Raw genomic sequence first — 24,229 nt, 5'->3', positions numbered from 1 at the left:
GACGTCAAGACGGGAAACGCTGGTCTAGGGTTTGTGATAAATAAAAGTATCTGCAGCGTCTTATGTTCAGAAGAGACGATCTTCAAGGGAGACGCGCGGATCCTGTCTGATGCCTTGAATTAAAGTCTCTATAATCATAATGAGAAGGGGGCGGGGACAACACTGACGCGTTACATTCCCTATATACAACCTCAGGGACAATATTACATTTATTATAAGTCCAGTGTGCGGAGATGAATATAAGAATAATAAATCATATAAGAAAGAAAACTTTTATTAACAATTGGTAACAAGTTTGGAGATGCAGTATATGATATATGTATAAATGTCAGATATCCTATGTACATGGATAATATATAGATGTGTTATCTGCATCATATACTGCTCTGAATTGGCTTCTCTCCTGTGTGAGTTCTTTGATGTTGAATAAGATGTGATTGCTGAGTAAAGCATTTTCTACATTCTGAACATGAAAATGGCTTCTCCCCTGTGTGAGTTCTTTGATGTACAACAAGGTCTGATTTCTGAGTAAAACATTTCCAACATTCTGAACATGGAAATGGCTTCTCTCCTGTGTGAGTTCTTTGATGTTTAACAAGATCTGATTTCTGAGCAAAACATTTCCCACATTCTGAGCATGTAAATTGCTTCTCTCCTGTGTGAGTTCGTTGATGTTTAACAAGACCTGATTTAAATGTAAAACATTTCCCACATATTGAACATGAAAATGGCATTTCCCCTGTGTGAGTTCTTTGATGTACAAAAAGATAGGATTTCTGAGCAAAACATTTCCCACATTCTGAACATGAAAATGGCTGCTTCCCTGTGTGAGTTCTTTGATGCAAATCAAGGTCTAATTTCTGAGTAAAACATTTCCCACATTCTGAACATGGAAATGACTTCTCTCCTGTGTGAGTTCTTTGATGTACAACAAGACCTGATTTAAAAGTAAAACATTTCCCACATTCTGAGCATGAAAATGGCTTCTCCTCTGTGTGAGTTCTTTGATGTCTAATAAGACTTGGCTGATGAGTATAACATTTCCCACATTCTGAACATGAATATGGCTTCTCTCCTGTGTGAGTTTGTTGATGTACAACAAGACCTGATTTAAAAGTAAAACATTTCCCACATTCTGAACATGAAAATGGCTTTTCCCCTGTGTGAGTTCTTTGATGTCTAATAAGACTTGGCTGATGAGTATAACATTTCCCACATTCTGAACACGAATATGGCTTCGCTCCTGTGTGAGTTATGTTATGTTGAATAAGTTGTGATTTGCTATTAAAACATTTCCCACATACTGAACATGAATATTGCTTCTCCCCTGCACAATCTCTTTGATGTCCATCATTCCTTCTGTGGCTTTTATTTTTCTTAACATCCTGTGATGACTGAGAAGACAGGACCTGTATATAAGGATGAGATGACAGATCTTGGCTGTGAAGGGCTGAGGGTGTATCTGGGATAATGGAATGTTCTTCATATGTATCTTGTGTGATATCATCATCTGCTTTATAATCTGAAGATATAAGATTCTCCTCTGATCTCCTGCTACAAGAATCTGCAGAGAATAACACAGATTTTATTATCAGTATTAACCCCTTAACAACCCAGGACATTTTTGTATTTCTAAGCAATAGTACTTTGTAAATTCACCCTTCATTTTTAAATAAGTTTTACTGCAAAACTGAAGAAAGATAGTTACTATGATAGCGGAGCAGCCATACAACAGTGGTGTCAAACTGTGGCCCTCCAGATGTTGCAAAACTTCAACTCCCATTATCCCTGGACACCAAAGGTCGGTCTGCCTCCTCCGAAAGGTAAATCCCCGAAAGGTAAATCAAGGCTTCCCTCTCATGGTATCCCTTAGTGTAGTGGTCTTCAAACTGCGGCTCTTCAGATGTTGCAAAACTTCAACTCCCAGCATGCCCGGGATTTGAAGTTTTGGAATATCTGGAGGGCCACAGTTTGACACCACTGGCTTATAAGGAGCAGGGACACCTGTCTTTGACAATCATGTGGACACAGCCTCAGGGAAAATCACTGCTATGGGGCTAAGTCAGGGACCAAATGACCGTGCCCCCCAATCCACCTGACCCCACAGGTTATAATGGGGCAGTCATCCAAACCGCCCCCTTTATAATCCTCATGCCAGCCAGAGAATTCAGACAAAGGATAGGGGATATGTTATAGATCACGGGGGTCCGACCCTTGGGACTCCCAGCGATATCCTGAACGGGGCCCTGGCAGTCTGCTTGAAGGGGGCGGACAGACCCCTGCATGGAGCGGCGGCCGACACTCCCCCTCAATGTATCCCATAGAGATACATGGAGGGGGTGTGTCGGCCGCGGCATCCTGTAGGGGTCGGAATGACCGCTTCCTGCAGACTGCCGGGGCCCCGTTCAGGAGATCACGGGGAGTCCCAAGGGTCGGACCCCTGTGATCTATAACCTATCCCCTATCCTGTCTAGGCAGAGAGTATAACATTTTTGTCTTTTGTCTATTAATGTGTATAGAAAGACTTATGTCCTAATAAAGTTAGTGACATTTTCCTGGATCCAAGTTAAAAGGGGAACCTTTATTTTTAATGATTTTGGCTCATGGCTCGCCAGCCGCACCTATACCTCAATTTGGACCCACACAGGTGACCCGAACCGGAACATTACCGTATCAGAGGGAAAGAATGAAGGGATTTAAAGGGGTACGCCACTGCTAGACATCTTATTCCTTATCCTAAGGATAAGGGGATAAGATATCTGATCGCGGGGTCCGGCTGCTGGGGCCCCGAGGATCTCCTGCAACACCCCCCCCCCCCCCCCCCCCCGTTCTAAACAAAAGCCAGATTCCAGTGGTCTTGATGTTACGGCTACGCCCCCTTGTGATGTCGCACCCCCTCCATTCATGTGAGAGGGGGCGTGGCCACAACTTCATGATCACTGCCTCTGAGCGTTCCGAACAAAAAGTTCAGAATGCTGGAGCACCGGAGTACCCCTTTAACCCCTTAAGGACTCATGACGTACCGCTACATCATGAGTCCGCTCCCGATCTATAACGCGGGGTCACGGCCTCTTAACAACAGCCGGGACCCGTGGCTAATAGCGCGCGGCACTGATCGCAGTGTGGTGCGCTATTAACCCTTAGACGCGGCGATCAAAGTTGATCGCTGCGTCTGAAAACGAAAGTAAACCGTTCCCAGCAGCTCAGTCGGGCTGATCGGGACATCGTGATAAAATAGCGATATTCCGATCAGCTGGGACGCAGGCGAAGGTCTCCTTACCTCTCTCCGCAGCGTCTGATTGTCGATTGATTGCTCCAAGCCTGAGCTACAGGCTTGAGCAATCGACCGCCTCTCTGACTGATCCCTGCAATGATCAGCATAGGAGATCAGTGTGTGCAGTGTTATAGCTCCCTATGGGATAACAATGATCAGTATAAGAGATCAGTGTGTGCAGTGTTATAGGTCCCTATGGGATAACAATGATCAGTATAAGAGATCAGTGTGTGCAGTGTTATAGGTCCCTATGGGATAACAATGATCAGTATAAGAGATCAGTGTGTGCAGTGTTATAGATCCCTATGGGATAACAATGATCAGTGTAAGAGATCAGTGTGTGCAGTGTTATAGATCCCTATGGGACCTATAACACTGCAAAAAAAAGTGGAAAAAAAAAGATAACAAAGGTCATTTAACCCCTTCCCTAATAAAAGTTTGAATCGCCCCCCTTTTCCCATAAAAAAAAAACAGTGTAAATAAAAATAAAAATAAACATATGTGGTATCGCCGCGTGCGAAAATGTCCGAATTATTATATATTATATATTATTATATATTGTTAACTAAATTGCACGGTCAATGGCGTGCGCGCAAAAAAAATCAAAAGTCCAAAATAGTGTATTTTTGGTCACTTTTTATATCATGAAAAAATTAATAAAAAGCGATCAAAAAGTCCGATCAATACAAAAATGGTACCGATAAGAACTTCAGAAGACGGCGCAAAAAATTAGTCCTCATACCGCCCTGTACGTGGAAAAAAAAAAAGTTATAGGGGTCAGAAGATGAGAATTTTTAACATATTTATTTTCCTGCATGTATTTATGATTTTTTCCAAAGTACGATAAAATCCAACCTATATAATTAGGGGATCATTTTAATCGTATGGACCTACGTAATAAAGATAAAGGTGTAATTTTTACCGAAAAATGCACTGCGTAGAAACGGAAGCCCCCAAAAGTTACAAAATGAAATTTTTTCTTCAATTTTGTCGCACAATGATTTTTTTTTCCGTTTCGCCGAGGATATTTTGGTAAAATGACTGATGGTTCATGCACTATTTCTCCCGTTACTATCTTCCGTCACAAAATAACGTCCGTTATCAATAACGGACTATAATGGATTAAAACGGATATAAGAAAAATCCCATAGACTATAATGGGATTTTCTAACGGCCGTATAAGATATTGTTACTGACGTTTTCAGCTGGTTTTCAGACAGAACTTCATACGGATGTTTAAAAACGGAGAATTTTGTAGTGTGAGAGAAGCCTGACTCACCGAACCCCTGGGGATCGATCGAACCCAGGTAAAGAACCACTGATCTACACTATCTCCTCCCCGAGCACAGCGCCCCCTACCTATTGAGGTGCAGCCCGTCCCCACCATAGAGCCTGGATCCACAGTTATAAACCTCCTTCTACAAGATGGCGGCGGCCGGGGAGACATGTGGACACTCGGGAGAGAACCAGAAGGAGAAGAAGAACCTGACATATTAGAGGTAAAGACATAACAGGAATAGGGCCACAAGGACAGGAGGACGGGGCTTCTAGCTGGGGCCAACTGGGCGGAGATATAGGAAATGAGTAAAGATGGTGGAATCTTTGCAGATGATACTAAACTCTGTACAGCAGTAAACACAATAGAGGACAGTGCACTGTTACAAATGGATCTGGATAGTTTGGGGGTTTGGGCTGAGAAGTGGCAGATGAGGTTCAACACTGATAAATGTAAGGTAATGCACATGGGGAGGAAAAATCCGGGCTGGGGTTATATATTAAATGGGAGCACACTTGGGACGACTGACGTGGAAAAGGACTTAGGAGTCTTAGTTAACAGTAAATTTAGCTGTAGTGACCAGTGTCGGGCAGCGGCTGCCATGGCAAATAAAATCATGGGGTGTATCAATGGGGGCATAGATGCCCACGACAAAGAAATAATTCTACCGCTGTACAAATCACTAGTCAGACCACACATAGAATACTGTGTACAGTACTAGTCAGACCACACATAGAATACTGTGTACAGTACTGGTCAGATCACACATAGAATACTGTGTACAGTACTGGTCAGACCACACATAGAATACTGTGTACTGTACTGGTCAGACCACACATAGAATACTGTGTACAGTACTGGTCAGATCACACATAGAATACTGTGTACAGTACTGGCCAGACCACACATAGAATACTGTGTACAGTACTGGCCAGACCACACATAGAATACTGTGTACAGTACTGGTCAGACCACACATAGAATACTGTGTACAGTACTGGTCAGACCACACATAGAATACTGTGTACAGCACTGGCCAGACCACACATAGAATACTGTGTACAGTACTGGTCAGACCACACATAGAATACTGTGTACAGTACTGGTCAGATCACACATAGAATACTGTGTACAGTACTGGTCAGACCACACATAGAATACTGTGTACAGTACTGGCCAGACCACACATAGAATACTGTGTACAGTACTGGTCAGACCACACATAGAATACTGTGTACAGTACTGGTCAGACCACACATAGAATACTGTGTACAGTACTGGTCAGATAACACATAGAATACTGTGTACAGTACTGGTCAGATCACACATAGAATACTGTGTACAGTACTGGTCAGACCACACATAGAATACTGTGTACAGTACTGGTCAGACCATACATAGAATACTGTGTACAGTACTGGTCAGACCACACATAGAATACTGTGTACAGTACTGGTCAGACCACACATAGAATACTGTGTACAGTACTAGTCAGACCACACATAGAATACTGTGTACAGTACTGGTAAGACCACACATAGAATACTGTGTACAGTACTAGTCAGACCACACATAGAATACTGTGTACAGTACTGGTCAGACCACACATAGAATACTGTGTACAGTACTGGTCAGGCCACACATAGAATACTGTGTACAGTACTGGTCAGACCACACATAGAATACTGTGTACAGTACTGGTCAGGCCACACATAGAATACTGTGTACAGTACTGGTCAGACCACACATAGAATACTTTGTACAGTACTGGTCAGACCACACATAGAATACTGTGTACAGTACTGGTCAGACCACACATAGAATACTGTGTACAGTACTGGTCAGACCACACATAGAATACTGTGTACAGTACTGGTCAGACCACACATAGAATACTGTGTACAGTACTGGCCAGACCACACATAGAATACTGTGTGCAGTACTGGTCAGACCACACATAGAATACTGTGTACAGTACTGGTCAGATCACACATAGAATACTGTGTACAGTACTGGTCAGACCACACATAGAATACTGTGTACAGTACTGGTCAGACCACACATAGAATACTGTGTACAGTACTGGTCAGACCACACATAGAATACTGTGTACAGTACTGGCCAGACCACACATAGAATACTGTGTACAGTACTAGTCAGGCCACACATAGAATACTGTGTACAGTACTGGTCAGACCACACATAGAATACTGTGTACAGTACTGGTCAGGCCACACATAGAATACTGTGTACAGTACTGGTCAGACCACACATAGAATACTGTGTACAGTACTGGTCAGACCACACATAGAATACTGTGTACAGTACTGGTCAGACCACACATAGAATACTGTGTACAGTACTGGTAAGACCACACATAGAATACTGTGTACAGTACTGGTCAGACCACACATAGAATACTGTGTACAGTACTGGCCAGACCACACATAGAATACTGTGTACAGTACTAGTCAGGCCACACATAGAATACTGTGTACAGTACTGGTCAGACCACACATAGAATACTGTGTACAGTACTGGTCAGGCCACACATAGAATACTGTGTACAGTACTGGTCAGACCACACATAGAATACTGTGTACAGTACTGGTCAGACCACACATAGAATACTGTGTACAGTACTGGTCAGACCACACATAGAATACTGTGTACAGTACTGGTCAGACCACACATAGAATACTGTGTACAGTACTGGTCAGACCACACATAGAATACTGTGTACAGTACTGGTCAGACCACACATAGAATACTGTGTACAGTACTAGTCAGACCACACATAGAATACTGTGAACAGTACTGGTCAGACCACGCATAGAATACTGTGTACAGTACTGGTCAGACCACACATAGAATACTGTGTACAGTACTGGTCAGACCACACATAGAATACTGTGTACAGTACTGGTCAGACCACGCATAGAATACTGTGTACAGTACTGGTCAGATCACGCATAGAATACTGTGTACAGTACTGGTCAGACCACACATAGAATACTGTGTACAGTACTGGTCAGACCACACATAGAATACTGTGTACAGTACTGGTCAGACCACACATAGAATACTGTGTACAGTACTGGTCAGACCACACATAGAATACTGTGTACAGTACTGGTCAGATCACACATAGAATACTGTGTACAGTACTGGCCAGACCACACATAGAATACTGTGTATAGTACTGGTCAGATCACACATAGAATACTGTGTACAGTACTGGCCAGACCACACATAGAATACTGTGTACAGTACTGGTCAGACCACACATAGAATACTGTGTATAGTACTGGTCAGATCACACATAGAATACTGTGTACAGTACTGGCCAGACCACACATAGAATACTGTGCACAGTACTGGTCAGACCACACATAGAATACTGTGTACAGTACTGGTCAGACCACACATGGAATACTGTGTACAGTACTGGTCAGACCACACATAGAATACTGTGTACAGTACTGGTCAGACCACACATAGAATACTGTGTACAGTACTGGTCAGACCACACATAGAATACTGTGTACAGTACTGGTCAGATCACACATAGAATACTGTGTACAGTACTGGTCAGACCTCACATAGAATACTGTGTACAGTACTGGTCAGACCACACATAGAATACTGTGTACAGTACTGGTCAGACCACACATAGAATACTGTGTACAGTACTGGTCAGACCACACATAGAATACTGTGTACAGTACTGGGCACCAGTGTACAAGAAAGATATAGTGGAGCTGGAGAGGGTTCAAAGACGGGCAACCAGGGTAATACGGGGAATGGGAGGACTACAGGACCCAGAAAGATTATCAGAATTAGGGTTATTTAGTTTAGAAAAAAGAAGGCTTAGGGGAGACCTAATAACTATGTATAAATATATCAGGGGACAGTACAGAGATCTCTCCATGATCTATTTATACCCAGGACTGTATCTATAACATGGGGGCATCCTCTACGTATACAGGAAAGAAGGTTTCTACACCAGCACAGATGGGGGTTCTTTACTGTAAGAGCAAAGAGACTGTGGAATTCTCTCCTGGAGGAGGTGTCATGGTGAACTCTGTAAAAGAATATAAAAGGGGTCTGGATGTATTTTTGGAGAATAATAACATCGCTGGTTCTGTATATTAGATTTATATGGACAGAACGTTGATCCAGGGATTTATTCTGATATTTGGAGTCGGGAAGGAATTTTTACCTCTAGTATGAGGGTTTTTTGCCTCCTCTGGATCAACGCAGAAGGGACTTATTAGGGTTATAGGTTGAACTAGATGGACTCTGCTCTTTTTTCAACCTTATGAACTATGTTACTATACCGCACCCCCAGAAGTTACATAGTTAGTACGGTCGAAAAAAGACATATGTCCATCAAGTTCAACCAGGGAATTAAGGGGTAGGGATGTGGCGCGATATTGGGAAGGGATGGGATTTTATATTTCTTCATAAGCATTAATGTTATTTTGTTCCATGAATGTATCTAATCCTGTTTTAAAGCTGTTAATTGTTCCTGCTGTGACCAGTTCCTGAGGTAGACCGTTCCATAAATTCACAGTCCTCACGGTAAAGAAGGCGTGTCGCCCCTTTAGACTAAACCTTTTCTTCTCCAGACGGAGGGAGTGCCCCCTCGTCCTTTGGGGGGGTTTAACCTGGAACAGTTTTTCTCCATATTTTTTGTATGGGCCATTTATATACTTATATACGTTTATCATATCCCCCCTTAAACGTCTCTTCTCAAGACTAAACAATTGTAACTCCTTTAATCGCTCCTCATAGCTAAGATGTTCCATGCCCCATATTAGTTTAGTCGCGCGTCTCTGCACCCTTTCCAACTCCGCAGTGTCCCTTTTATGGACAGGTGCCCAAAACTGAACAGCATATTCCAGGTGAGGCCGTACCAATGATTTATAAAGGGGGTGTTACGCCGAGCGCTCCGGGTCCCCGCTCCTCCCCGGAGCGCTCGCTACACTCTCCTCACTGCAGCGCTCCGGTCAGATCCACTGACCCGGGGCGCTGCGATACTGCCTCCAGCCGGGATGCGATTCGCGATGCGGGTAGCGCCCGCTCGCGATGCGCACCCCGGCTCCCGTACCTGACTCGCTCTCCGTCGGTCCTGTCCCGGCGCGCGCGGCCCCGCTCCTTAGGGCGCGCGCGCGCCGGGTCTTTGCGATTTAAAGGGCCACTGCGCCGCTGATTGGCGCAGTGGTTCCAATTAGTCTGATCACCTGTGCACTTCCCTATATCACCTCACTTCCCCTGCACTTCCTTGCCGGATCTTGTTGCCATCGTGCCAGTGAAAGCGTTTCCTTGTGTGTTCCTAGCCTGTGTTCCAGACCTCCTGCCGTTGCCCCTGACTACGATCCTTGCTGCCTGCCCCGACCTTCTGCTACGTCCGACCTTGCTTCTGCCTACTCCCTTGTACCGCGCCTATCTTCAGCAGTCAGAGAGGTTGAGCCGTTGCTAGTGGATACGACCTGGTCACTACCGCCGCAGCAAGTCCATCCCGCTTTGCGGCTGGCTCTGGTGAAAACCAGTAGTGACTTAGAACCGATCCACTAGCACGGTCCACGCCAATCCCTCTCTGGCACAGAGGATCCACTACCTGCCAGCCGGCATCGTGACAGTAGATCCGGCCATGGATCCCGCTGAAGTTCCTCTGCCAGTTGTCGCTGACCTCACCACGGTGGTCGCCCAGCAGTCACAACAGATAGCGCAACAAGGCCAACAGCTGTCTCAACTGACCGTTATGCTACAGCAGTTACTACCACAGCTTCAGCAATCATCTCCTGCACCTCCTCCGCAGCGAGTGGCCGCTTCTGGTCTACGCCTATCCTTGCCGGATAAATTTGATGGGGACTCTAAGTTTTGCTGTGGCTTTCTTTCCCAATGTTCCCTGCACCTGGAGATGATGTCGGACCAGTTTCCCACTGAAAGGTCTAAGGTGGCTTTCGTAGTCAGCCTTCTGTCTGGAAAAGCCCTGTCTTGGGCCACACCGCTCTGGGACCGCAATGACCCCGTCACTGCCTCTGTACACTCCTTCTTCTCGGAAATCCGAAGTGTCTTTGAGGAACCTGCCCGAGCCTCTTCTGCTGAGACTGCCCTGTTGAACCTGGTCCAGGGTAATTCTTCCGTTGGCGAGTATGCCGTACAATTCCGTACTCTTGCTTCAGAATTATCCTGAAATAATGAGGCCCTCTGCGCGACCTTTAAAAAAGGCCTATCCAGCAACATTAAAGATGTTCTGGCCGCACGAGAAATTCCTGCTAATCTACATGAACTCATTCACCTAGCCACTCGCATTGACATGCGTTTTTCCGAAAGGCGTCAGGAGCTCCGCCAAGATATGGACTCTGTTCGCACGAGGCGCTTCTTCTCCTCGGCTCCTCTCTCCTCTGGTCCCCTGCAATCCGTTCCTGTGCCTCCCGCCGTGGAGGCTATGCAGGTCGACCGGTCTCGCCTGACACCTCAAGAGAGGACACGACGCCGCATGGAGAATCTCTGCCTGTACTGTGCTAGTACCGAACACTTCCTGAGGGATTGTCCTATCCGTCCTCCCCGCCTGGAAAAACGTACGCTGACTCCGCACAAAGGTGAGACAGTCCTTGATGTCTACTCTGCTTCTCCACGTCTTACTGTGCCTGTGCGGATGTCTGCCTCTGCCTTCTCCTTCTCTACTATGGCCTTCTTGGACTCTGGATCTGCAGGAAATTTTATTTTGGCCTCTCTCGTCAACAGGTTCAACATCCCAGTGACCAGTCTCGCCAGACCCCTTTTCATCAATTGTGTAAACAATGAAAGATTGGACTGTACCATACGTTTCCGCACGGAGCCCCTTCTAATGTGCATCGGATCTCATCACGAGAGGATTGAACTTTTGGTCCTCCCCAATTGCACTTCTGAAATTCTCCTTGGACTTCCCTGGCTTCAACTTCATTCCCCAACCCTGGATTGGTCCACTGGGGAGATCAAGAGTTGGGGGCCCTCTTGTTCCAAGGACTGTCTAAAACCGGTTCCCAGTAACCCTTGCCGTGACTCTGTGGTTCCTCCAGTAACCGGTCTCCCTAAGGCCTATATGGACTTTGCGGATGTTTTCTGCAAAAAACAAGCTGAGACTCTACCTCCTCACAGGCCTTATGATTGTCCTATCGACCTCCTCCCGGGCACTACTCCACCCCGGGGCAGAATTTATCCTCTGTCCGCCCCAGAGACTCTTGCCATGTCTGAATACGTCCAGGAAAATTTAAAAAAGGGCTTTATCCGTAAATCCTCCTCTCCTGCCGGAGCCGGATTTTTCTTTGTGTCCAAAAAAGATGGCTCCCTACGTCCTTGCATTGACTACCGCGGTCTTAATAAAATCACGGTTAAGAACCGCTACCCCCTACCCCTCATCTCTGAACTCTTTGATCGCCTCCAAGGTGCCCACATCTTTACTAAACTGGACTTAAGAGGTGCTTATAATCTCATCCGCATCAGAGAGGGGGATGAATGGAAAACGGCATTTAACACCAGAGATGGACACTTTGAGTATCTGGTCATGCCCTTTGGCCTGTGCAACGCCCCTGCCGTCTTCCAAGACTTTGTTAATGAAATTTTTCGTGATCTTTTATACTCCTGTGTTGTTGTATATCTGGACGATATCCTGATTTTTTCTGCCAATCTAGAAGAACACCGCCAGCATGTCCGTATGGTTCTTCAAAGACTTCGTGACAATCAACTCTATGCCAAAATTGAGAAATGTCTGTTTGAATGCCAATCTCTTCCTTTTCTAGGATACTTGGTCTCTGGCCAGGGACTACAAATGGATCCAGACAAACTCTCTGCCGTCTTAGATTGGCCACGCCCCTCCGGACTCCGTGCTATCCAACGCTTTTTGGGGTTCGCCAATTATTACAGGCAATTTATTCCACATTTTTCTACCGTTGTGGCCCCTATCGTGGCTTTAACCAAAAAAAATGCCGATCCCAAGTCTTGGCCTCCTCAAGCGGAAGACGCCTTTAAACGACTCAAGTCTGCCTTTTCTTCGGCTCCCGTGCTCTCCAGACCTGACCCTTCCAAACCCTTCCTATTGGAGGTTGATGCCTCCTCAGTGGGAGCTGGAGCTGTTCTTCTACAAAAAAATTCTTCCGGGCATGCTGTCACTTGTGGTTTTTTTTCTAGGACCTTCTCTCCGGCGGAGAGGAACTACTCCATCGGGGATCGAGAGCTTCTAGCCATCAAATTAGCACTTGAGGAATGGAGGCATCTGCTGGAGGGATCAAGATTTCCAGTTATTATTTACACCGATCACAAGAACCTCTCCTACCTCCAGTCTGCCCAACGGCTGAATCCTCGCCAGGCCCGGTGGTCTCTGTTCTTTGCCCGATTTAATTTTGAAATTCACTTTCGGCCTGCCGATAAGAACATTAGGGCCGATGCTCTCTCTCGTTCCTCGGATGCCTCGGAAGTTGAACTCTCTCCGCAACACATCATTCCTCCTGACTGCCTGATTTCCACTTCTCCAGCCTCCATCAGGCAAACTCCTCCAGGAAAGACCTTTGTTTCTCCACGCCAACGCCTCGGAATCCTCAAATGGGGTCACTCCTCCCATCTCGCAGGTCATGTGGGCATCAAGAAATCTGTGCAACTCATCTCCCGCTTCTATTGGTGGCCGACTCTGGAGACGGATGTTGTGGACTTTGTGCGAGCCTGCACTATCTGTGCCCGGGATAAGACTCCTCGCCAGAAGCCCGCTGGTTTTCTTCATCCCCTGCCTGTCCCCGAACAGCCTTGGTCTCTGATTGGTATGGATTTTATTACTGATTTACCCCCTTCCCGTGGCAACACTGTTATTTGGGTGGTCGTTGATCGATTCTCCAAAATGGCACATTTCATCCCTCTTCCTGGTCTTCCTTCAGCGCCTCAGTTGGCTAAACAATTTTTTGTACACATTTTTCGTCTTCACGGGTTGCCTACGCAGATCGTCTCGGATAGAGGCGTCCAATTCGTGTCTAAATTCTGGAGGGCTCTCTGTAAACAACTCAAGATTAAATTAAATTTTTCTTCTGCATATCATCCCCAATCCAATGGACAAGTAGAAAGAATTAACCAGGTCTTGGGTGATTATTTACGACATTTTGTTTCCTCCCGCCAGGATGACTGGGCAGATCTCCTTCCATGGGCCGAATTCTCGTATAACTTCAGAGTCTCTGAATCTTCCTCCAAATCCCCATTTTTCGTGGTGTACGGCCGTCACCCTCTTCCCCCCCTCCCTACCCCCTTGCCCTCTGGTCTGCCCGCTGTGGATGAAATTTCTCGTGACCTTTCCATCATATGGAGAGAGACCCAAAATTCTCTCTTACAGGCTTCATCACGCATGAAGAAGTTCGCGGATAAGAAAAGAAGAGCTCCTCCCATTTTTTCCCCTGGAGACAAGGTATGGCTCTCCGCTAAATATGTCCGCTTCCGTGTCCCTAGCTACAAGTTGGGACCACGCTATCTTGGTCCTTTCAAAATTTTGTGTCAGATTAATCCTGTCTCTTACAAACTTCTTCTTCCTCCTTCTCTTCGTATTCCTAATGCCTTTCACGTTTCTCTTCTCAAACCACTCATCATCAACCGTTTCTCTCCCAAATCTGTTCCTCCCACTCCTGTTTCCGGCTCCTCGGACATCTTCTCAGTCAAAGAGATTCTGGCATCTAAGAAGGTCAGAGGGAAAACCTTTTTTTTGGTGGATTGGGAGGGTTGTGGTCCAGAAGAGAGATCCTGGGAACCTGAGGACAATATCCTAGACAAAAGTCTGCTCCTCAGGTTCTCAGGCTCTAAGAAGAGGGGGAGACCCAAGGGGGGGGGTACTGTTACGCCGAGCGCTCCGGGTCCCCGCTCCTCCCCGGAGCGCTCGCTACACTCTCCTCACTGCAGCGCTCCGGTCAGATCCACTGACCCGGGGCGCTGCGATACTGCCTCCAGCCGGGATGCGATTCGCGATGCGGGTAGCGCCCGCTCGCGATGCGCACCCCGGCTCCCGTACCTGACTCGCTCTCCGTCGGTCCTGTCCCGGCGCGCGCGGCCCCGCTCCTTAGGGCGCGCGCGCGCCGGGTCTTTGCGATTTAAAGGGCCACTGCGCCGCTGATTGGCGCAGTGGTTCCAATTAGTCTGATCACCTGTGCACTTCCCTATATCACCTCACTTCCCCTGCACTTCCTTGCCGGATCTTGTTGCCATCGTGCCAGTGAAAGCGTTTCCTTGTGTGTTCCTAGCCTGTGTTCCAGACCTCCTGCCGTTGCCCCTGACTACGATCCTTGCTGCCTGCCCCGACCTTCTGCTACGTCCGACCTTGCTTCTGCCTACTCCCTTGTACCGCGCCTATCTTCAGCAGTCAGAGAGGTTGAGCCGTTGCTAGTGGATACGACCTGGTCACTACCGCCGCAGCAAGTCCATCCCGCTTTGCGGCGGGCTCTGGTGAAAACCAGTAGTGACTTAGAACCGATCCACTAGCACGGTCCACGCCAATCCCTCTCTGGCACAGAGGATCCACTACCTGCCAGCCGGCATCGTGACAGGGGGAGTATTATGTCCCTGTCCCTTGAGTCCATGCCTCTTTTTATACATGACAATATCCTGCCGGCTTTGGAAGCAGCAGCCTGACATTGTGCTATTCTGTAGTCTGTGATCTACAAGTCACCCAGATCCTTCTCTACCAGTGACTCTGCCAGTTTAATCCCCCTAAGACATACGACGCATGCAGGTTATTAGTATACACAGAACCCCTCTATATACACAGCCCCCCCTCTATATACACAGCCCCCCTCTATATACACAGCCCCCCCTCTATATACACAGCCCCCCCTCTATATACACAGCCCCCCCTCTATATGCACAGCCCCCCCTCTATATACACAGCCCCCCCTCTATATACACAGCCCCCCTCTATATACACAGCCCCCCTCTATATACACAGCCCCCCCTTTATATGCACAGCCCCCCCTCTATATACACAGCCCCCCTCTATATACACAGCCCCCCTCCTATATACACAGCCCCCCTCTATATACACAGCCCCCCTCTATATACACAGCCCCCCCTCTATATACACATCCTCTATAGACTGTACCGTGCTACAAAGCTTGGTGTCATCTGCAAAATATATACCGCACCCCCAGAAGTGACCCCATTATATATACCGCACCCCCAGAAGTGACCCCATTATATATACTGCACCCCCAGAAGTGACCCCATTATATATACTGCACCCCCAGAAGTGACCCCATTATATATACCGCACCCCCAGAAGTGACCCCATTATATATACAGAACCCCCAGAAAATACCCCATTATATATACTGCACCCCCAGAAGTGACCCCATTATATATACCGCACCCCCAGAAGTGACCCCATTATATATACTGCACCCCCAGAAGTGACCCCATTATATATACTGCACCCCCAGAAGTGACCCCATTATATATACCGCACCCCCAGAAGTGACCCCATTATATATACCGCACCCCCAGAAGTGACCCCATTATATATACCGCACCCCAAGAAGTGACCCCATTATATATACCGCACCCCCAGAAGTGACCCCATTATATATACTGCACCCCCAGAAGTGACCCCATTATATATACCGCACCCCCAGAAGTGACCCCATTATATATACCGCACCCCAAGAAGTGACCCCATTATATATACCGCACCCCAAGAAGTGACCCCATTATATATACTGCACCCCCAGAAGTGATCCCATTATATATACCGCACCCCCAGAAGTGACCCCATTATATATACCGCACCCCCAGAAGTGACCCCATTATATATACCGCACCCCCAGAAGTGACCCCATTATATATACTGCACCCCCAGAAGTGACCCCATTATATATACCGCACCCCCAGAAGTGACCCCATTATATATACCGCACCCCCAGAAGTGACCCCATTATATATACAGAACCCCCAGATGTGACCCCATTATATATACTGCACCCCCAGAAGTGACCACATTATATATACCGCACCCCCAGAAATGACTGGAGATGCTACAGTATATGTCAGAATCACTGTTATTGACGTGATGCTGACGGATACCTGTAACATAACGCTGAAACGCAGTATGAACGGGACGCAGTGTAGGGTCACATAGAGCGCAGAGTATTTCACACCGCGGATGCCTCCGGTAGTCACAAGAGCGAGATCACTGCTGCGGCTGGGTAGGTCAGTGTGTCTGCTCATGACTGCCGGCGGGAAATCCACCGCTATGAGTGGACGCACAAAGATACCCAGCCGCAGCAGGGAGCTCACTATTGTGACTGCCGGGGCATCCGCAGCATGTAATATGGGATGTGCGCTGTGTAATCCTACACATTATGCATTTTTATTTTTCATTATATTTATTTAATAATTTTTTTTTTCTTTTTATACTTTTTTTTAACTATTTTTACACTTTTTTTGTTTTATATATTTTTTTTTACACTTTTGAAAATGCTTTGGAATACTTAGCATTGGTTATATGCTGCCTGTCAGTTTTACACTAGCAGGCAGCATATCAGGACGTGCCTCTGGCAATAAACGGGGCAGACCTGGGGGTCCTTGTAAGTCCAGGTAACAAGCAGCACCCTGCGATCGTTGGACGGTGCAAAAGAGAGACAGAGGGAGCCTCCTCCCTCTGTCCAACTCCTTACAGTTTGTCGTCGCTTCCGACCGTGGCTGTAAGGGTTAAACTGCCTGGACAGAAGATTACTTTGGTCCCGGCAGTGCGGCAGGCCCCTGCCTGCCAGGGGTTACACACAGCCCCCCATGATCGTTGTACGGTGCTGCAGGGAAGACAGAGGGAGCTCCCTCTGTCAAAACACTTATAGCCCACAGTCACTTCCGACAGCGGCTGTAAGGGTTAAACTGCTGGGACTGAAGTTTACTTTGGTCCCGGCAGTGCGGCAGGGTCCCGGCTGTGTGTTACAGCCGAGTCCCTGCCGCGATCTTGTGGGTACACTGGACAGTACCCACGAGAACCATAGACATGTATACTCGTCCATGGTCGTTATCGTGTTAAAGGAAAACTCTAGTACATGAGTACTTATCCCCTAGTCACAGAATCCTGGGAGGATAAATGTCTGATCGTGAGGGGTCCGACCACTGAGACCCCCGCGATCTCCTGCCTGGCATCCCGTTTGTATATCTCCGGCTCTCCCATAGAGATTTATAGAGAGACATGTCGGGCACCTCTTCATGCAGTGGTTGACAGTAATCCCTATACGGAGCGGAGGTCACTTGTGCCCAGAGGAGCTGGGAGGCCCCCAGTCTGAGATATGTTTTGGGGGAGGGGGAGGTATTCCAAAATTTGCCCTGTAGTCCCAGAGATTCTAGTTACACCACTACTTCCCCCAAAATATTATTGTAGCCGGTGACTGAATAGAATCTGTAACCCTTCTCTGTATTTAGTGGTCACTACTTACCTGGGTGGTTACCTGTAGAAATGTCCTCCTTAAACTGCTCATCACCGCTCACATCTGTCTCTTCTGCTTTTACTATTATGTCTGGAGCATTAATATATATCAGATCTTTCCCTGTAGGAACGTCCTCCTTATACTGCTCATTACTGACCACATCTGTTTCTTCTTCTTTCTTTGTGTCAGTATTAATATAGATCAGATCTTTCCCTGTAGGAATGTACTCCTTATACTGCTCATCACTGCTCCCATCTGTCTCTTCTTCTTTCTTTATGTCTGTAGTTTTATTATAGATCAGATTTTTAACTGTAGGAATGTGCTCCTCATACTGCTCATCACTGCTCACATCTGTGCCTTGTTCTTCCTTTATGTCTGTAGTATTAATATAGATCAGATCTTTTTCTGTAGAAATGTCCTCCTTATACTGCTCATCACTGCTCACATCTGTCTCTTCTTCTTTTATGTCTGTAGCATTAATAGAGATGAGATCTTTCTCTGTAGGAATGTCCTCCTTATACTGCTCATCACTGCTCACATCTGTCTCTTCTTCTTCTTTTACGTCTGTAGCATTAATATAGATCAGATCTTTCCTTGTAGTAATGTCCTCCATATTCTGTTCATCAAGAGGACGGGGACACCTCTCTGGTGCTGTTCTTTTACTGGATGTGACTGTAGGGAACACATACAGAGACTGAATTCATTCTTTACATACAAATAATGAGAGGACGTGTTTATATAGTCATGTCTATTACCTGGTGATGTGAGGGGCTGCTGATCCTCCATCATGACCTGATCCTTGTACTGATCCTTGTGTCCTTCTACATACTCCCACTCCTCCATGGAGAAATAGACCGCCACGTCCTGACCCCTTATAGGAACCTGTATTGTGAATAAACATTTAATTCTATACAATTCCAGGATGTTATATGGAGACATTTGAGGGGATATTCCTGCACATGATTTATCTTCTTGCTCTCGGATGATGAGGTGAATACTTGTCGGGGCAGATCCTCTATATTATGGTCACATGTCCTGAACTGACCGCAAGTCTGATGACCCAGCTGTCAGTTCAGGTCATTATACCCAAAGCGCCCGTCCCATGGAGTGTAAGGAGTTAAGTGATATTTCATAGTATCACTGCTCCCCTCCCCCGGGACTATATAGATGGCTGCTTACTGTCTGGCCCCTAAGGATAGAATTGGCAGTGCTGTGCGCCACTTAACCCTAGCTAGACTGGTTGATCTTATCCCAGCGAGTAGAAGGGACAATAAGCAGCTATCTGTATAGTGTGTGGCCCCAAAAAAGGTAAGTAGCAATGCATCACCACCATTTAACTCCTTCATGGCTGACTGGGCAGGAGGTATATAATGTATAGCCATGGGCCCAGCTCCGGAGCAGGAGACGCATCAAATCTGGCATATCTTCTGCTCTTGTGCAGGAAACTAGGGATCGACCGATATCGGTTTTTTAGGGCCGATACCGATACCGATAATCGGTGCAGGTTAGGGCCGATAGCCGATAACTTATACTGATATTCCGGTATAAGTTATCGGCTATTTAACCCCCTGCGACACCGCTGCAGATCATTGATTTAAAGCGGGCGCTTTAAATCAATGATCTGCAGTGGCTTTTGCGGGGCCATAGGCCGCCGCCGCCGCCACCACCCGCTTCTCTCCCCTACCTGTCAGGATGGTCCGGGCCATCCATTCATCGTTCCTGTAGTGTCCGGGGGCGTTCCGGGTGAAGAGTGAACCGGTCCGGGCTGTCCTTCTTCTCCGGGGGCCATCTTCTCCACTCCGGGCAGGCTCCGGCCTAGTACGCTGCATAGACGCCGCTGCACAGTGACGCACCTGACGTCACGGCGTAGCGGCGTCTATGCAGCGTACTAGGCCGGAGCCTGCCCGGAGTGGAGAAGATGACCGCCGGAGAAGAAGGACAGCCCGGACCGGTTCACTCTTCACCCGGAACGCCCCCGGACACTACAGGAACGATGGATGGCCCGGACCACCCCCATTATGGGTAAGTTACATTTTTTTATTGACTCGGAGGGTGGGGGAGGGGCCCGACCGATATAGCTGTATGGGCAAAAATCCATACCGGTATACCGCCCAGCATCACGGTGGGGGGTGCGACGCGATGCGGTGGGTCGGGGGTGCGGTGCGGCGGTTCGGGGGGGTGGCGGTCGCGGTGCGGTGGGGGCGGTGCGGGGGGCGGGGCATTATTGGCTTATTGGCAAGATAATTGCCGATACCGATAATGCCCAAAATCGTGATTATCGGCCAATAATATCGTCCATACTGATAATCGGTCGATCCCTACAGGAAACCCCTTTCAGAGCAGGGACTCCTGTCATTAAAGTGATAAGATTTGGAGGGGAGGGAGGCCGCTGCCAGTCTATGAAGCACAGTCAGGAGTTCAGCACAATTCATAGCCCCTAGGACCTACCTGCTATCAGCATCTGGGACTCATTGCTAATGCCGGACATCACCAATGCCAAAAATCTATTTCCGGTAGCTCAGTGGAGCTGATAAGGACACCCACAGTGAAATAGCGGGGTCCCGGTCAGCTGAGAGAACGGGTGGAGGTCCCTAACCTTGCTCCATGCTGTCTGAACGACGCTCCAATCCTGCAGGCAGCCTCAGCATCACAGCATTGATCAGTGTATGTAAGCTGATGCAAAATCATTTTTGTACAAAAAGTTTGAACTTTTTTATATTTTAAAAGTGTTAAAATAAAACCTATATAAATCATTTATCATTGTAATCGTTTGGACCTACAGAATAAAGAGAATTATTACCGTAATGTGCACTGCGTCCAAACAGAAGACACCAGATTTTAAAAATTACTTTCACCCAACAATTAATATTTTTTTGGCCCTTGTTTTGAGGTAAAATGAGTGATGTCATTACAAAGTACAAATCTGTGGTGCAAAGAAACAACAAGTACAAGAAGCCTCATATGGATTTGTAAAGAGGAATTTGCAATCATTATGGCTATTAGAAGGAAAAAAAAATTTAAAAAGAGAAATCACTGTGTCCTTAAGGGGTTAAAACTCAAAACTACCGAGTCATGAAGGGGTTAATAGTTAAAAAAACCCCATCTGACAGCCTCCACATGTAACCACACACATACCTCCACCTGCAGACTGTACAGGAGCCACTTATAGGACCTGCATGATGTCACAGTCATGTGATCAGTCACATGGAGGAGTCACATGATCAGGGGCTGCTGCTCTAGGCTCATCTGCTCAGCGTATACAGGACTCTGCTGTCACATGACCATTATCCCAGGTCCTTCAATCACAATGTCTTCTATCCTGCACTGTTGAGCTCCGCCCACTCCTGTCACATGATCCTTCCCGCAGGTCCTTCAGCCGCAGTCACATCTAAACTGCTAAACTTCGCCCCCAAATGTACTGGTCACATGATTGTGACATCATCACAGGTCCTACACCCCCAGCATGTAGCAGATACAGAGCAGGTCCTGGTGGGGCAGTCACTGCTGTTGTGTTGTTTGTGGAGATCTCTCAGAGCAGCAGCCCCTGATCATGTGACTCCTCCTCCATGTGACTGATCACATGACGGTGACTTCATCGCAGGTCCTGTAAGCACACGGCTCCTCTACAGATACAGGTATGTGTGTGCGGTCACCATCAGATCAGGATTATTGGGGATGCTTATTATTAACCCTTAAGGACACGATGTATATTTACATTATGTGCCCCATATGGGACTTTGAGGTGAGCTCAGGAGCTATAAGCAGCCAGGACTCACCACTAATGACGCTCATCGCCGTTAACCCTTTAGATTCCATGATCAAAGTCGATTGCAGGATCTAAAATGAGTAAAATGCAGTTGTTGGGGGGCGGAGTCTAGATCAGCTGAGATGACGGCCGGAGGGTCCCTTACCATGCTCTGTGCTCAGATCGGGGCTCTAAGTATACAGACACCTCCACAGCCTGTATAAGCCGAGCACCGATAACACTGATCACTATGGCAGAGCGTTATTCAGGGTTTGTAATAGAAGCCCCTCCCCTAATAAGTTTATATCCCATTTTTGTAATAAAAGAATGTAGGTGGGCGTGGCTTAGACATGGCATTTAACCCCTTGAAATCACCAGTTACTTATTCAAAATGTAGAAAATGTATATACATGGCAAGGTTGGCACCTGTTTTCATGCCAATCCACAATTTGGGCCAGGCTGGATATGGTTGAAAAATATAGAGGGGCCCTTACTCTTTATTTAGTATCCCTTAGGTAAGTGGCCCAACAGTGTTTAACCCCTTGAAATCATCAGTTACTTATTCAAAATGCAGAAAATGTATATAGTTGGCAAGGTTGGCACCTGTATTAATGCCAATCCACTTTTTGGGCCAGGCTGGATACAGTTGGGTATTATGGAGGGGCCCTTACTCTTTATATTTCCATACTTAATTCAGTGGCCCAATCGCGTTTAACCCTTTGAAATCATCAGTTACTTATTAAAAATACAAATTTTTTCATCCATTTTTTACTATTGTTTTTTTCAGGAAAAATACAAACAATCTAGATTTTTTCTTTTGAACCTGATTGTTCCCAAATAATATTCAACATTTATGTATAAAAAACAGATTTACTGCAGAGAAATAAGAGGAGAAAAGGTTTATTAGTCACAGTCATCTATAAGACAATGAGAATAAGAAACCAACTTCAGTGAATAAGAAACTGGACGAATAAGAAACCAACTTCAGCCTCGTGTCGATTGCAGGATCTAAAATGAGTAAAATGCAGTTGTTGGGGGCGGAGTCTAGATCAGCTGAGATGACGGCCGGAGGGCCCCTTACCATGCTCTGTGCTCAGATCGGTGCTCTAAGTATACAGACACCTCCACAGCCTGTATAAGCCGAGCACCGATAACACTGATCACTATGGCAGAGCGTTATTCAGGGTTTGTAATAGAAGGCCCTCCCCTAATAAGTTTATATCCCATTTTTGTAATAAAATAATGTAGGTGGGCGTGGCTTAGACATGGCACTCTGCGGTTGTTTTTCTAGGGAGCGCCGTGCCGACCAGCGGTTGTTTCCTGATTTCCTGCCTATACTGCCTCCCAGGGGATGTCTGGATGGTGAAGGTATCAGGTCACTTACCCGCCCATCCTGTCACCTGGTCAGTCTCTTTTCTCCGAGTATCAGCCACTTCTTCCATACAGGACTATGTAAGTATCAGGTTTTTTAAGTTTCTCCCGCGCCCCTATTATTACTTAAGACAGTGTTTCCAAACCAGCGTGCCTCCAGCTGTTGTAAAACTACAACTCCCAGCATGCTCTGACAGCCAAATGCTGTAACAGCTGGAGGCACCCTGCTTGGGAAACACTGACTCCGGTGGTGGCCCAGACCCTGCGTGTGTAACGGTATATGATGCTTGGCCTCTGCTGCAGGTAACAGCAGGTTCTTCCGGGGGGACATATCACAATTCACATAAAATCCTGATGTAATTGTGATGTATATTGTGCCCCCTAGTGGACACATTTCACTATTCTTCATTGGACAATGTCATATTGAATCCCTCTATTCTTCTCCCTGCTCTGATGAAGACGTTCTGAATACACCGCAGCCTCAGAGATTAGGAGAAATGGATTCACAACGTCTTCAGCAGAGCAGGGAGAGCGACCTCAGAAGACCTGGAGGACCAGAGCGCCACCACTGGACGGGAGAGGGGAGTGCGCTCTAGTCTCTTATTTTACAGCCCTCGGACAATGGATTTTGTTTTATAGAGAAATCTGAAAACTCCTATAATGTCTCCTCAGATGTTTCCCCAGATTATCTCCAGGAAATGGATTTTATTTCTCCATAGAATCTGGTGCGGTTTATCATCATCTCCTCTTCTTCCCTTCAGGTTTCTCCAATCCAGGATCCTCTGCTGATATCTTCTATATAAGAGAATTCTCCTGGATGACCCATCAACCATGGAGAGAGACAGGAACAAGATGGCCGACAGGATCATAAACCTCACCCTACAGATACTCTTCCGGCTTACTGGAGAGGTGAGGGATTCTGGGAGTGATGTCACATGACCTCATTCTTATCTATGTAATAACAGATGGATATGACTGGAGAGGTGAGGGATTCTGGGAGTGATGTCACATGACCTCATTCTTATCTATGTAATAACAGATGGATATGACTGGAGAGGTGAGGGATTCTGGGAGTGATGTCACATGACCTCATTCTTATCTATGTAATAACAGATGGATAT

General features: G+C 46.7%; 1 protein-coding gene across 1 annotated transcript; it reads right to left on the bottom strand.

Moving 5' to 3' along the window:
- Nucleotides 1-404: 404 nt before the first annotated feature.
- Nucleotides 405-20,480, bottom strand: LOC130338371 (gastrula zinc finger protein XlCGF17.1-like; the record flags this gene model as incomplete). Its single annotated transcript, XM_056553995.1, has 2 exons — nucleotides 20,441-20,480; nucleotides 405-1,393 (listed from the first exon to the last, which is right to left on the bottom strand). Coding segments are annotated over exons 1-2 (1,029 nt in total), but the record flags the coding sequence as incomplete, so codon positions are not given.
- Between the last annotated feature and the right edge of the window lie 3,749 nt (nucleotides 20,481-24,229).

This window comes from Hyla sarda, unplaced genomic scaffold (assembly GCF_029499605.1).
Source record: "Hyla sarda isolate aHylSar1 unplaced genomic scaffold, aHylSar1.hap1 scaffold_521, whole genome shotgun sequence".
NCBI classification, from domain to species: Eukaryota; Metazoa; Chordata; class Amphibia; order Anura; family Hylidae; genus Hyla; species Hyla sarda.
Note: the sequence above shows the minus strand (reverse complement) of the source record. Positions and strands in the feature narration are given on the sequence as shown.